This window comes from Dermacentor albipictus, chromosome 8, assembly GCF_038994185.2.
Source record: "Dermacentor albipictus isolate Rhodes 1998 colony chromosome 8, USDA_Dalb.pri_finalv2, whole genome shotgun sequence".
Classification (NCBI taxonomy): Eukaryota; Metazoa; Arthropoda; class Arachnida; order Ixodida; family Ixodidae; genus Dermacentor; species Dermacentor albipictus.
Window position 1 is genome coordinate 127,290,805 of NC_091828.1, and position 15,320 is coordinate 127,306,124.

The 15,320-nt window shown below is 47.1% G+C and overlaps 1 protein-coding gene across 1 annotated transcript in view; it reads left to right on the plus strand.

The window, feature by feature from the left end:
• The window catches only part of LOC135921886 (uncharacterized), a 32,297-nt gene extending 17,249 nt beyond the window's left edge, over positions 1-15,048 (plus strand). Inside the window, exons 7-11 of the mRNA XM_065456288.2 lie at positions 2,696-2,774; positions 4,855-5,099; positions 7,738-7,953; positions 8,886-9,029; positions 14,689-15,048. Of these exons, the coding sequence (XP_065312360.2) occupies positions 2,696-2,774; positions 4,855-5,099; positions 7,738-7,953; positions 8,886-9,029; positions 14,689-15,048 (1,044 nt within the window). The remainder of the gene's footprint in view (positions 1-2,695; positions 2,775-4,854; positions 5,100-7,737; positions 7,954-8,885; positions 9,030-14,688) is intronic.
• Positions 15,049-15,320: the final 272 nt, after the last annotated feature.

Consider the following 15,320-nt stretch of genomic DNA (forward strand, 5'->3'; position numbering starts at 1 on the left):
TGAGGTTCGGCTACTCTAAGCAGAAGCGCCAGCTCCCTGGAGGTTGCTTTCTAACACTGTTCGTAGACGGGAAAGTACACGGCTAACCACGCAGTGGTTATCTTAAAGGGGCATTGAAACACTTTTTGAACGTAGTAAAAAAAACGCTGCCGATCTGTCAAAGCAGTTGTGAACATGTGAGCCAAATATTACGGCACTGCATACAGCAGGCAACTTACAATATCTTATCAAAAACAACAACAAAAATCGCTCCCTTTCGCTTTCACTGCCGTCACATCGAAAGCAGCTGGCCGACCAATGCTGTTTAGTGGCTGATTTCGTGATGGCGAGAGCATCATCAGTAATACATAATTGCTAATTTCGACTTTAAAACGAAAAATGCATATATATGCGCCCTCTCAAAAAGACGGGAAAATCATTTCATTTTTGCACTGCGCGTAGCTGCATCTGCTGCGCATGGCCCCCGAGATAGGAGGGAAGTGCTGCGTAGCGTAGCCTACAGCGGCCGCCACGGTGTGCCGCGAAGACCCCTTTCGCGACCACGACACTCAGCTTTTGGCCGGAGCTTTGCCCTTTGGGCCTGTCCCCTGTGTAGCTTCCAGTGCGCTAGCGAAGACGGAAAGGAGAGAGAAAGTTGGGTACCGGTGCGATCATTCTCCTTTTTTAGTTGAAGGAAGCCAAAAATGTTTGCGGCATGAGACCTGAGATAACATACTTTAACATTCTATGATTAGTTAGAAAAGTGTTTCAGTACCCCTATTGGTCTCGTTCATGTTCTGGTGAATCCCTCAGAGAATACAAATTCATGAAGACTGCATCGAAGTGAAGGACAATATAGGCTACTTTGCTGTCCAAACAAGATGGCGGCTCAGCAGGAAGCTTGTAAACTCGACTAGAAGGTCGTGTGGCGCACAAAAAAAAGCTTAGTCAAGCATTTCTATCCACCTAATATAAGCTACAATGTGTTTTTCGTATGTTGGCACACGTTAAATTCTAAAATACAGCTATAAGTTTCTCCCTCCTTTTTTTTGTCGACGTCGTCTGGCGTCACCTCGTCGTGACGTCTTCTAGACACATACCATTATTGTGGCTCGAAGCTGACCTATTAACTGTCTACGTAGGCAGTCTCATATGCTGACAAGGAATTGAACAGACCCTGAGTTGACTACTAACAAACTGCTGTCACAACTCTCATGCGTCATCTCGCATGTTGTACCCCCCCCCCTTTTTTTTGTTTTTTGCTTTTCCTCACTACTGTAAACCAGAATCGTCAAGCTAAATGCAGGCCGTACAGTGGCTTTGCCTCAACAAGTCTATATTGACAGCGGTGCACCCTCTACAGGAGTTTAGGGCAATGTGGTTATTGCACCCTTACTGTTAGTTATTACCTACTGTGCCCATAATTCTCACTTCTTGTGACCGCCGGCGAAGCCTCCCTCCATACACAATGCCCTCGCACGAGACCAACCTTGCACAAGTGAACTTGCTCAATTTCCCTGAATGTAGACCGTACAGTGGCTTTGCCTCAACAAGTCTATATCGACGGCGGTGCACCCTCTACAGGAGTGTAGGGCAATGTGGTTATTGCACCCTTACTGTTAGTTTTTACCTACTGTGCCCATAATTCTCACTTCTTGTGACCGCCGGCGAAGCCTCCCTCCATACACAATGCCCTCGCACGAGACCAAATTTGCACAAGCGAACTTGCTCGATTTCCCTGAATGTAGACCGTACAGTGGCTTTGCCTCAACAAGTCCATATCATTGGCGGTGCAGCCTCTATAGAAGTATAGGGCAATGTGGTTAATCTATTGACTACACTGGCGCGACTCGCATCTGTATTTCAATCTTTATGGTTTCATTTCGTTGCGCAATAACCACCCGTTACGCTGTTCCAGTTTCAATTAACTTTGTCTATTTCTTGCTTCATAGCGCAATCTACACCAAAATATCCACGATATTGCCACATTAGCAAGGTTTTGGGGCCACCTACGCTTATATTTGCAAATATATTTGTAGGATTCAGTGGCAAGAGATCCTTCCTGCCACAGTGCTAAATGCAGGTGGTAAAGGTGCTGCATATAATAACACAGCTGTGCGTGCGTGCTTCGCCTAGATTATTCAGTATCATCAGCAGCAGCAGCACCAGCCTACTCATGTCCACTGCAGGACGAAGGCCTCTATCATCGACTTCCAGTTGCACTGTTTTACGCCAGCTGGCCCGATTGTATGCCCGGTCGTTGCTGCCCTCGACTGCTCTTCTCTTGCACCCGTTAGGGTAACTCTTAGACTCCACCAGTTAACTGCCGTACACATAGAATGGCCATCGCAGTTCCAGTTCATACTGTCAGCTAGAAGATCGCTAGCCCTCTAATACACACCACAGTTTTTCCCTCTAAGTTAATAGGCAGTTGTATTGGGCCGCAGTACAGTGCTGACACCCGATTTCAGATCACCGGAGCGCGGCACTGCGAGCTTTATGTGTGCACCGAACCCACCGCATACGGGATCCCGTATGGTCGTTAATAAATACCTGCCTCGATGCTTACGCAGCCAGATTGGCAGGTCGCCACATGGTCGCTGCTGTCGCTGTGCTGCCAAGACGCCAAGTAGGGGGCATCAGATCACGAGAGTGTTGTGAATATTGCACGCGTAAAGTCAATATGTGCCTTATACGACCAATATTTTCTTTATAGCCAACGCCGGAGACGAAGTGTCAGCGACTAGTAGCGAGACTGAGTGGCTTGCCGCGAAAGGTCTTCGACTTATTCGAAGGTGAGCTAAGCTTCCCTCGTGTTTTCCTAGATGTAACGTCTCGGAACCCGGGAGGTTCCATGGATGCTCTTCGTATGCCCAATGGTGCACTATAGCCAAATGCTAAGTCAAGCTAAAGTTATAAGTTTTTACTTTAATATAACCACAGTCAACTTTGCTCGAAATGTATTCATAGGCAACAAAAGAAGGCAAACGCGGTACCACCACTGTGAAAGTGTGGCAATGGCTACCTTCACGTAACATGTCTTGTCTCTATTTTAGTAACTGCACTCGGTGACCAATAATAGAACAGTTATTTGTTATGCATTTGGACGTGATACAAGCGCACATTTGCCAATAATTTTTTCTTGCAGAATAATGATCGCTTGTGGTCACTGTACCTCATACTATATCAATAATTACCACTGTATTACTTCTACTATCATCTCCGCAGTCTGCCGTGATGAACGAAAACCGAGCAATACACCGTCGTTTACAAACTTTCTACAAAACTGCTGCAATAAGTGCCACAATCTCAGGAACCCTGTAATCTCGTACGACATATTTGTCCGCTTCGTATTCTCTAATTTTGAAATTTACAAGACTGCAGTATTTGGTATTGGTGCAGCGTTATGGATATGTAAGATGTGTGCTCCATTTTTTCTTTTAACTTAATAATAAGCAATTTTTGTAAACGTTACAAACTCCTAACTCATAATTGTGCTTAATTTAAGTCGGTAAAATGTTGCTTTCTCTCTCAAATTTAACGTTAAGTATTATTAAAATCAGCTCAGTGGTTGCCTGATGGAAGCATTTCTATGCTTCACGTGTATAAAGGTGCAGAAATCTGGGTTGGTTTCAACGTAAAGCGTCCTCTTTATTCACAAAGCTTCTTCTCCATAATAGCTACTCGTGATTGACTGCGATAATAGTAAATTTGCTAATCGATTGTAGGGCTTTTTCTTACGAACGGTTATAGCGTTCGTAAAATCAGCAAAATGAGCGAGAACAAAAAGAGAAACGGAGGAGCTAGATTTTTCAGTTTCAATTTTGTGTTATTTACAATCCTCCCATCGTCCGCTTTCCTGTGTATTTGTGTGTCTGTGCTATATATCTCCACCTAGGAGTGGTTCCCAGTGCCACTCATTGTCGTACTGATAGCAGAGGAACATCCTTTCAGTCATACGTGTCACTTAGTACGTGAGCATAGGAACATAGTACAAGGCAATTGGCCATGGATGCTTGTACCCTCGCATGCTTGGCTTCATCTGGGGACAGCGTACGAAGTGCTTTCTAAATGCGAGTCCAGCTTCGAGCGTTCTTAAAGGTGTTCAACTGACGTAATTCGCACACAAATACCCTCTCCTTTGCGAAGATTGAAACTGGAACAGCAACGATTGCAACTCTTCGTGGACGCGTTCGCGAAGGGCAAAGCACTGCTTATATGCCAGCTGCAGCTCGACACTAGCCAAATCGGTAATAAATGAGCAGTATGTACCACTGAAGAAATCTCGGCAAAGCTACGTGGTTGCTAAACGAATGCAGTCGAATGCTTTTATAACGAACTGCTTGGGGCCTCCGAAGCCGTTCAATATACACATCCTTCCGTTGTAAAAGTTCCGCGCCGCACAGCTCACAATAGAACCGGGACAGGATTATTCCTTCATTATGCAGGTTATTTCATCGTAAAGGCGTTGTTTGTAGAGGCGCTCGTCTGTAATTACCTCATTAGCCGCCTTTAAATAGCACCTGGCAGGTATGACGTAACCCAGCACGTCACCTCCGAGTCCTTTTCCAGCGGGCCGCGTGCAGGCCACAAGTGGGTGCAAATCTCTGAGGTAACGCCGTAGAGCTGTGCGTTCTTAGTCACGCGCTACTTCCGGCCAGCGGTAATAGCACTGCTATTCTTTTTTATGTCACTATGTCAAAAACATTTGCGAGCCTTTCCGGACACACCCACTCATATTTCAAGCATAAGATTTCGCTCGGACGCTGCTGTGTATCTATGCCATCTCCAACAAGGCCCCTTTAAGCAGCCCAAAAGTTCATGTCAATTGATCATTAACGCCCGGTCTTAACTAAACTTCTGCTTCGTGCGCAGGCGAGGAGGCAGTGTCCGCAGCGACCATTTCGGACGTGACCAGCCTCATGGCAGAGCTCCAGGACGCCGTTGCGTCCATCTTCAAATACGGTGCGACGAACGGCAGCTCCGTCGCGGCCAAAGGGGACTCGGCGCCTTCCCCAACAGCCAGTTCTACGACGTCACAAGCGGTGGTGCTCCCGGGTTCCAGACGACTGGACGCTCACGCCAGACATCCCTTCGAGGCGCTGGGAGGCGCTGCAAAGGTTGTTCTCTCTGTAGGGTGGGCCTGTAGCGTCGGCCTGTAGGGTGGGCATCACAGCGACAAAAGAACGTCAAGCGGAAATTCAGAGATGCTGAAATAATCTCAAGGGTAACGGCAATGGAAAAGAGACCTGCCATGAGTAACAACGTAAGAGGAAAAAACTAAATCAGGAAAGAAACAATTTACAATAACTCAAAGGGAAGCAGATTAATTTTCGAAGCGTCGGGATGCCTTAGAACACGCACCCATAAAGCGAGATATAAGAAGGAAGCAGAAGCATGTGCTTTCTGCGGTAAAGCTAGGGAAACGACGGATCATGTTTTATTAGCATGTGAAGACGTCTGCCCAGCGGTTTATTTAGGCACCATTGGCTTCCTTGATGCCCTTGGGTTTAGTGAGAGCAGGTGAGAGGTAAACATGTCCGCAACAGAGATTAGTAAGAGGTGATTAGAAGATTAGTGGAAGAAAAGTAGAGAAACGAGAAAAAAACGGGAGACGTACAACAGCAAAGATCGCAATATGGGGTCAGAAAATTTGGTTGTGGGAGTTCATAGCATTTTTTTTCTTTTTTTAAGCATAGGTAAGACATTAGGCAGTATAATAGCAAGAGCTTGGTGGCGCAATCCACCACCCCGTTCCAAAGGGGACGCTCATAACATCCATCCATCCATCCATCCATCCATCTATCCATCTCTTCTGAGGAGAGTTGTCAGCGCAGGGAGGGAGCCGACCTTGCTGCCTGTCAATCCATCGCTGCGTCCCTTGGTAACCGGCAGTTGGTCAGGATGTGCCACAACCTAAACACCATAAGCTTAGCGAGTGTGACGCCACCTATTCGCGGCACAGTGAATCGTAAAAGGAAGTTTCGCCACGCCAGGTGAATATTTCTGACCATCCAATTTCAATGGGAAGGCCGATCATAATCATGAGGCACTGAAAAGATCCTGTGTAATCAGATACTAAATATTTTTTGTCAAGCGCACGAGCAGAAACTCACAGCCCATTCTAGCCACGCATGGCGCTATGTACTCTACTGGACGTCAATATATATTCCACCACTCTACAGTGGTGGAATATATATTCAGTGGCGACTCTACAGGTGGCACGCAGTGTATTTAATCAAGTAGGGCAGAATTTGGTTATAATCCACGATGCGATTGGCGTGAAAGAGCCGTGAAAGAAGCCCGCGAATGCACGGAAAATTGCCACGCGACTGGCGGCTCGAGACACTTCGCGTATATTCGCGGGCTTGTTTCACGCCCGGAAGAGCACTTTTATGTAGCACGTACTGAGCAACAGAAAGCTGTATCGGGAGTTTTTTATGTTGCTTTACAATTTTCTCATTGACCCTTTTCATACAATGATAATATTTGAGAAGCTCATTAATTAATTAGGATCGACTATGTAATTAGGCGGAATGCAAAATATAATCGGAGCATCTCCAAGCGACGGCAAACAACATTACCTTGCTTCTGTCCAGCTACCTGGCATTTGCATATTTTTAAATCTTGGTCCGTGATAGTTGGGACACCCTGTGTATACCTCTACCATATAACTGGCCTCCCACACTTCACACGCCTACACGTTCTTCCGCTTTGACACTGATAATATTATCTGTTCTGCCTGATTTGTCAAAAGTATATGAAAGTGCAATAAATGTCCGACTACAGAAAACGCCTTATTCGAGGTGTCTTGAGCGATGCCGCTTGTCGATACATGACTCTAGTGCTAATTGCATTAACATCGACAGTCATCGTGAGATGGGTTCCGCCGTAAGTTCCTTCTCTACCCTAGTTACCAGTACCTAGTTACTAGGCCCTTGTGCCCACGTGACCTACAAGTACGTTGATTCAGCTAGCTCGGTAGTGAAGGGTAAGATTCGTCGTTCTGGCTTCAAACCGCTTTGTAATTATGCTAATCCAAGAAAATGCCGCCCTAACAATGCAACAATTTGCATTGGCTAGGTGCCTTTGTCAAAGCTCTTTGCCTGTATGCGTGTAGAAAAATGTACGGCTCGAAAGGTTATGAAAATAAAACGTTATAAATAACGCCAAACAAACATCTGGAGGTGCAAATGCAAAGAAAAACCAGTGCATTACCCGCACACTAGGAAAACTTTGCACCGTTTGAGGCGAGGCGAATCTTGTCCACGAACAGTAATAGCCATCTGCCTCACTTGCCTTTCCTTTCTTGGAGGCTCTGAGTTCGCTACTTTCCTGTAAAGACTGATATGACACGCAGATAACGCCCGTGCCGTTTAACATGGAAGTACCGACAAGCGCAGCATTAGAAAAGGAAAAGACACGCACGATAGATGGCAAATATTGGTTGAGAATAAGACAAGCTGTAAAGGGTGTTTTCTAGTGCATTATTGCTATGGTAGCTGAACTATCGCTGTAGTAGAACACGTTGTAGGGCTAGTTGGGTGATAGCTTTCAAACGATGAAGCGCCAACAGGTACAGCACACTAAGAAAGAACAAAGACAGGATAAGGCGCTTTGTCCTGCCTTTGTTCTTTCTTAGTGTGCTGTCTCTGTTGGCGCTTCATCTTTCGAAATGTTGAGAACTATCGCTCCACTGTATTTCGCTCTAGTAATTTCTTTCGCAGGAACTCTGATAAGTGTAACTGTGTCCTCCAGAGCACGGCCGGAACTGTGCTTGAGGGGCCCGGAGGCAGCTTCCCCAAGCGCTGGCTGCGCCGCCTCCGCGCATGGCACGCCCTCCCTCCGCTGGCGCAGGCGCTGCTTCCGGCGATGACGTCGGCGGTCAGCGTCGACTCGCCCGCCACCTTCTTCCGGCCACCTTTCTACGTTCCGCGAGCACCGCCGTCATACAACCTCGCTGCGCTGGGTCAGGTGCGAGTGCTCCTAATATATATATAGCTCTGGCAGCAGCTGCATATGGCGCGACAGAGCGCTGCGGTGCACGCTTTGTCTTGAAAGCGATCTGCGATGAGTACAGAGTCTGGGTGCTCCGAGGGCTCATATAGCTTCGTGTACCCGCCGTGGTTGCTCAGTGGCTATGGTGTTGGGCTGCTGAGCACGAGGTCGCGGGATCGAATCCCGGCCACGGCGGCCGCATTTCGATGGGGGCGAAATGCGAAAACACCCGTGTACTTAGATTTAGGTGCACGTTAAAGAACCCCAGGTGGTCGAAATTTCCGGAGTCCTCCACTACGGTGTGCCTCATAATCAGAAAGTGGTTTTGGCACGCAAAATCCCATAAAAAAAAAATATAGCTTCGTGTGCGCTGTTTTCTCGCAGCTTAGTTCGCGCTGAAGCGAGAGGCAGCACGAAGGTCGATTCGCTCGCTGCAGCTACTGCTGCTCTTCCCGACGCCTGTGTTTTGACACCGAGTGTCTGCGCTCGTCGCGTGAAATGTGCTATGGCTTACTTGTGCGCATGGGACACCATGCATGTTAAATTATTTAGTAAGCGAACCTTTACGAGTTCATATGGCTACTACTATTAACGTACTAAGACTACTACTAAAACTACTATTCTTACTTCGTCAATATGTCTTTAATGTGATATCTCAATCGATGCTTCGCATTTCGGGCGAAAATGCGACTTTTTTTTTCAACAGCTGGCATTCCCGGGCCCAACGATTTTATTGCCGATAGCATTCTTCGCATCATGAAACCAGTTTTCATTGCAGCTGTCTAGCTACCCCACGTGCTATCCCACCCACATGTGTGTGTGCGAATCTGCGTGTGGTGTGCGTGCGTGCCTGCGTGATATTTTTTTTTTTGTCTATCGTTACGAAACTCTTCATGTGGCACAACCAGGTCATCGCCCGGGCCCTGGCGCACGAGGTGGTCGAGCGTCGCCGTGCCAATCCAGCCGTCAGAGAGCGCTGGCGTACTTTCTGGGAGAGCAGCGACGCCGCCGACGGCGACAGCACGTACTGCGTGCAAGCCGGCCTCAACACGGTAGGTCGTGAACGCACCCCGGCTCAGGCTGATGCATTCCAATTCCGAGTTATCAATTTAGGACACAGTATGCGATGGCTCGTAGACCACGTTGCGTAATCCACATGTTTAATTCCTGTCGTTCAATTTGCGAAGTTTGGCATTACCTGCATGTGCGTTTACAGGATGCATAGCGTCTCACTGCAAAGCATCGCCCTAACTCTGCATGTCGGTCAAGACACGTGACGGGAGGGGGAGGAGAGGGCGCATTCCCCTTGGACCGCTAGTGTGAGTCGCGCCTGTGGGAGCTAAAGGAGCCTTGACAGACTTAGCGAATAATGAGAAAGTGGATAAAAACATTGCGTTGAGAAAGAAGCGAATCCAAGATGAAAACATTTTACAGATCTGACACACTGGGGAAATAGATGGAACCCAAAGCAACTTGCAAGTAGCTGTCTATCTGGCATCGTTATAGGTTCTGTATGACGTTTCCAGGTGATGTTTGTGTAAGGTCAGCAACAGTTTGCGTTACGCGAGCGTGTGTGTGAAGCCAGCGGCAAGAAGATGGCGGCGACGAGGACGATAGCCCCTCGGTTATTTCGGGCGAATAAACGTTACAGCATGTTCCAATACGACTTGGGCCGGTCGTGAAAGTGTCACAATATGTCGCAGAGCCTCTTAGGTCGCAAACTGACACGATGGAAGGAGTGGAGACATTGGCACGGCTGTCGCTTCTATAACCAACTTATTGCTCTACGATGTGACGCACATTAACAATGGTAACCTTGGCGGCTATTCGGACAATGTATTCTCACGTATACGGTCTATTGGAAATTGCAGCTCTTGCTGTTCTAAAACGGCCCTAAAGATATTGAGTCAAGCTATGTCAATAAATTATTTGTCTAGACGTCTATAGTCATTCTTTGTGCGGCAATATATCGCTTTGTTGCTTAGAAAATTACTGTCGAAAGTCCCGCTGCTGCTCCTCAACTTGTAACGCGTCGCCAGAACGGACGCGTTGGCGTAACCTCCACATGACCACTCTGAGCAGCTCTGTGCGTATCAAGAGGTGTTGACGTCACATGAGAGGCACCACAGTCCGCAGCAGGTCGCGAAACTCCGATGTTCTATTTTCTTAATTTCCTTACTTGCAAAAGCTTTGCGCTCGCAACACAAACGACGAATTCTTTCTTGCAGAAGCCTAATCTTTCGATCTAGCTCGACCTAATATTTTCCTTTAGCGACCCTTCAGGTAAATTGTTGTTATTCGATGTGACGTAGGCGTCAATCGTTTCACGGCTTTAGTTATCGCTGGCATGAGATAGGTATGCGTGCGTTTCTGATGCGCTTCCCCCTTATTATGAAAGCATTATAATAATAGAAGCTCATTTGGAAGTGAAAGTTTGGCGAACTGAGCAACGTGCCGGGGTTTCTGCCCCGTAGACTTACCTACGACACCAGAAACTTTCGCCAACATATGTTCTGTCACAATTCCAAACACTTAAGAGCACTCCTGTAGTTTTATGCAGGCAGAAGACAGAGAAGTGGCAAAACATTGCAGTGAACAATATCTTCCAGAGCTACACAATTTCTTAGATGGGTACTGTCATGATATATTCAACTATCCATCTTCTTACGTTGAATGAAGCCCTAGACATCTAAACCCTAGAAAACGCCGAGACAAAACTAAGCCTCATAGCACCGTAAATTATTTTGTATAAAATCTTTCCTGCAGCCAGTTTTAGTTTAGTTCCCGAGGAAGATACTATGTCGTGATGGCAGGCCACTGCATGTGATCATGTGGGAGCAGGACATTGGGACATTTTGACACGCATTCGATCGACTCGTTGTCAGGGCTGATGTAGCAGGGTGACGAACAACCAAGGAAGTCGGAGCGAGTGTCAAAACTTCACTAAATCCTGCTTTCACGTGACCACATACTGCGTCGGGACACGGTAAAAACTAAACAAAAACATGTCTGTAGAAAAGATATTACATAAAATTATATAGGGTGTTCTGAGGCGGGTGACTATTTAGACTAGACTTAAGAGCTTCAGGGCCTTTATTTAAACAAAGAAAGGTTCACAAATTGCGTGTCAAAACTCCTTTAATGCTAGATTTCAAAATTTTATTTTTTAGCATCACACACTTTACATGCCCAACCGTGGCTGGCAGACAAAGGATTTTACTTGCCAAGGATGTAAAAGATGAAACGATGCAGATCATATTCCTCGAATTCTCGTATTTAAGCATTGTTGAAATGCGCTCCAGCGTACAAATAAAAAAAAATTCCCACTTCGTCGTCAGGGAATCTGCAGTTTTCTTCTGATAAAACAGGCAGTTGAGTTCCTTTCGATCTCATGCTGCTTGCTGTGTGAAAACCATATAAAGATGCTGAACAGTGATTATAGAATCATACAATGAAGTACGCCCAGTACAGGAGAACTTCAAAAAATGCGTCCGGAGCTATGTGCAAGACCGAAATACATAGATGTTCATAACGGAATGGTTGCCACATGCCACAAAATTAGCCATCTTGAAAGAGTTTAAAGTTGTGAAGTCAGCCGTATGAGGAATGAAGCTCTTAAAGGAGCAACCTTACCTATCTTATTTCTTGGGTCTTTTGTTCGTTCTTGAAAGATTAATTGTGCTCCATAAAACGGGGGACAAAAAAGAAGATAGCTTTTGAGTTGATGAAAGTGCTTTGGACTCGTGGGAGGATCGTTACAAATTCGCCGTCCGTCGCAACGTTCTTTTATTTCCCGCCAGCTTCTTCTCGAGGCGAGAAACTTGCGCAAACATTTCGCATCGAACGCACAACGCTTAAAACCCCTTTAACAACGGCCGAGTGAGCGCGTGTCTCCACCTCTACTGCGACCGTCGCTGCCCACGGCTATCCGCGTGGCTGAGCGCATACCCCAGTCCCGTGCCGTAGGTCGGAGGTAATCTGCGGCGGGTGCACTGTCCTAGCGAGCCGAGATGGCTGCGCGGTTTACGTGCGCCTACTGTCGGAGCTCCCGTAATCTCAAGAGTCGCACACGTGTCGAAGAGAGAGGAAGTCCGTAGCGATCGCTTCCCGAAAACGGCGTTCTTCATCCCACCAGCATTGTGACAGCAACTGTTCGCGCTGATCGAGTGAGATACACTCATGTTCGCTTGTGCCCGTGTGATTATCATATTAGCTAATAAGCGAATACTTACTACAATTTGCACAGCTGATAAAACTACGAACACAGTGCAGTTTTCTTAAGCATTGCTATCGCTATCAATGTTCCGCCTTTCTGGTTAAACTGCGGCTTTTTTTAGTGACTGTGGTGGCTTAAAGTGCAACTCCGGTTATTTTTCGACTATGTCAAGGTAATGGAATATTGATTCCCGAGACCCCCCTGTCATGCGTCATATAGTAGAATTGTTACGCAAATTCGCAAATGATTTTAAATAAGCAAAGAAGCGCAAAAACGAAACCAAAACCTGACCAAGCAGCCGAACGCACCTCTCCGTGGGACGCTACGACTGTGTCCACCGGGAAAGGCGCGCAAGGCATGCTGGTCTCGCCCGCTGGCAGCGAAGAACAGACGCTCGGCGGAATCGTGACCGCGCCGGACCTTCGGGTGACAATATGTCAGCTACGCCAGCTCTTCGGATCTGTCAAATATTGACAGTTATCATTCTGACGGATTCGATAGTCACGAATCGCCGTTCGTGTTCGACCTGACACCACGAAAGCCAGCGCCCACGCGCTACATATCGTGCTGCAACATCAAGACCAAGGGTATACCCCTAACCACTGATTTTACACGTGCTGCTTGCTGTTTCAGGTGTTTTACCCCTTCTCAGGAAAGAGTTTCGCATGCTCACTGTAAGATGCGGAGCACGACTTTCCGCATTTGTATCCCGCAAGAACGCCTTTGACAGTCGAAACCGCCGAACGGCGCACTTGTTTACATCGGCAGGCTCAACGATCACTACTCGTTCGCTTGAGACATAATGCTATAGCCGCTCATCGCTGACATCAAATAATGTCCGAATATATCAAAAAAGGCCGATTTTGTGCATGTAAGCACCGTTGCATCACTCCGAATCGCACTGATATAAGCGACCACACATCTTCGAAGACAGCGAGCGGGAGACCGTGGTACGGGAGCGTTGTTATGCTGCCTACTTATCATTCTTCGTATTCTCTTCATACACAGTGCGTTCCGTAAAGTAGACATAGATGAGGACATTGCAAGAACGCGCAGTTTTCTCGCGGAAACGATGATGCCAGTATAGACACCAGTGGCAGCTGAACTATGCGATTGTTTACGCGGCTGTACCGAGGGGCCTATGCTTGCTACCCATCTGGGATACTAGGCAAGCAGTGCGCCTCAGAAGCTAAATAATGAGTCTGCATAACAATACGTAAAACTACACCCACGTTCGTAGTCGCGTTTAATTTAGGGAAGTGCCGGTGAGTGCGGCGGGCAGCTTTCCCTCGAGAACGACAAATCGATAAACGTTGGTACCGATGTCTATACTGCTCCGTGTAGTCGCTTCTCACTTTTTGTTTGTGCTCTGTGCGAAATGAGGAATGGTTTTCAAATCCGTATAGTCAAAACTGAACTGCAGGAGGAGTTTTTCTTCATTCTTATGGCTTAATTAGCGTCATGTCAGTCGCTCAGGCCCGCCAGCAGTAGAGGCATGAACTGCGCGACTGTGACACATAGGCTCAACGTTGTCTGAAGGCGATTGGCAACGGCTCACACTGTATGTGTGGATGGCGAGGGTTGAAGTTCGTGCAGCCCTACGTCTACGGGGAACACAACTTCTCGCGACAGAAACTTCCCACGCCATGCACCAGCTCACGATCGTCGATTCCTCAACGCTCTCGTCACTGTCGTCTGCATAATCCCGGAATGCTCTGCATGCAGCACTCCTGACGTCATACACAATGTGGCTTGTAACTGAGCAGGAGGCAAAGTAGGGTGTTCGAGACAGTTAATTAAATTTATTTGTAAGAAGTCTGTGCAGCGCTCAAACTTGCTTTTTTGAGGACATGACGGCAGTGTTCAGAGGAACGTACGCAGCGAATTTTATCGACATCCGTTGACATAAAAAAAACCTCGGAGTGGCCCTTAATACAAATAGTTTGAATAATAATGATGATGATGATGATAATGAACCATTCAAACTTGGCGGTGGCCGTGCCAACAAACTCTTTCTTCGAAGCCTTGTGCCTTTTATCTTCAAAATAATTTGCTTAACCTCGTCTTATACTAGGAATTCTTTAGGAAGTTCATCTCTGGATGGATGGATGTTATGAGCGTCCCCTTTGGAACGGGGTGGTGGGTTGCACCACCAAGCTCTTGCTACTATACTGCCTAATATTCTACCTAGGTTAAACAATGAAAAAAGAAAAAAAAACACCATGAACTACCACGCCCAAATTTTCTGATCCCCTATTGCGAACTGTGCTTTTGTACGTCTCCGTCTTTTGTCGTTTCCCTACTTTTCTTGCACCAATCCTCCAGTTGCCTCTTACTAATGTCTATTGCGGACATGTTTGCTTTACCACTGCTCCCTCTGAACCCAAGGGCTTCAAGGAGGCCAGTGGTGCCTAAATCGACCGCTGGGTAGACGTCTTCACATTCTAATAAAACATGCTCCACTCTAATAAACAGCTCTCTATTCGGCACTGCAGAACGGCACCTGGCGGCAACACAGGCTTAACGAAAGCGAGCTCGCTGACAGGGCGCGCCTAGACGAAGTCCTGGGTTCCAGGATAGCCTACGTAGCTTTCCAGAGGACCCGCCTCGCCATTGCCGGGGCTGGTCGTCCGACGACGGAGCTGCCGGGAGTGAATCTGTCTAGCAAGCAGTTGTTCTTCGTTATGCATTGCGCACTGGGATGCGCCATGGGAGGGGACCGAGATCCCGCCCGAAGCCCGGCTGACCACCACCAGCGTTGCATGGTCGTTTACCAGACGCGAAAGCGTCTCGTGGATCGACCCTGCGGACAGTTCGCCAGTGGGAATATTCCGAACGATTGCCGCTACATATAAGCTGCTATTAAAGACAATCGATGGCTCTCCCTGTGCTTTCTTGGGGTGGTCAACTCAAAATAAAAGGCTGTTTCCAACAAAAATCAACCGAGACTACCCCAATTCAAGTTTACCTTCCCAAATTCGAAGACAGTACCAACTAGTGTAAATCTTACAAAAAATTAAAAAGAAAAGAAAGCAAAGCTGTTTGTGGCGCAAACAGCTTTGCTTTGCGATTCTAGCTAAATATAAATTCTAGCCGTGGAGTCCGCCTTGCGAACTCCGCGGCTTCA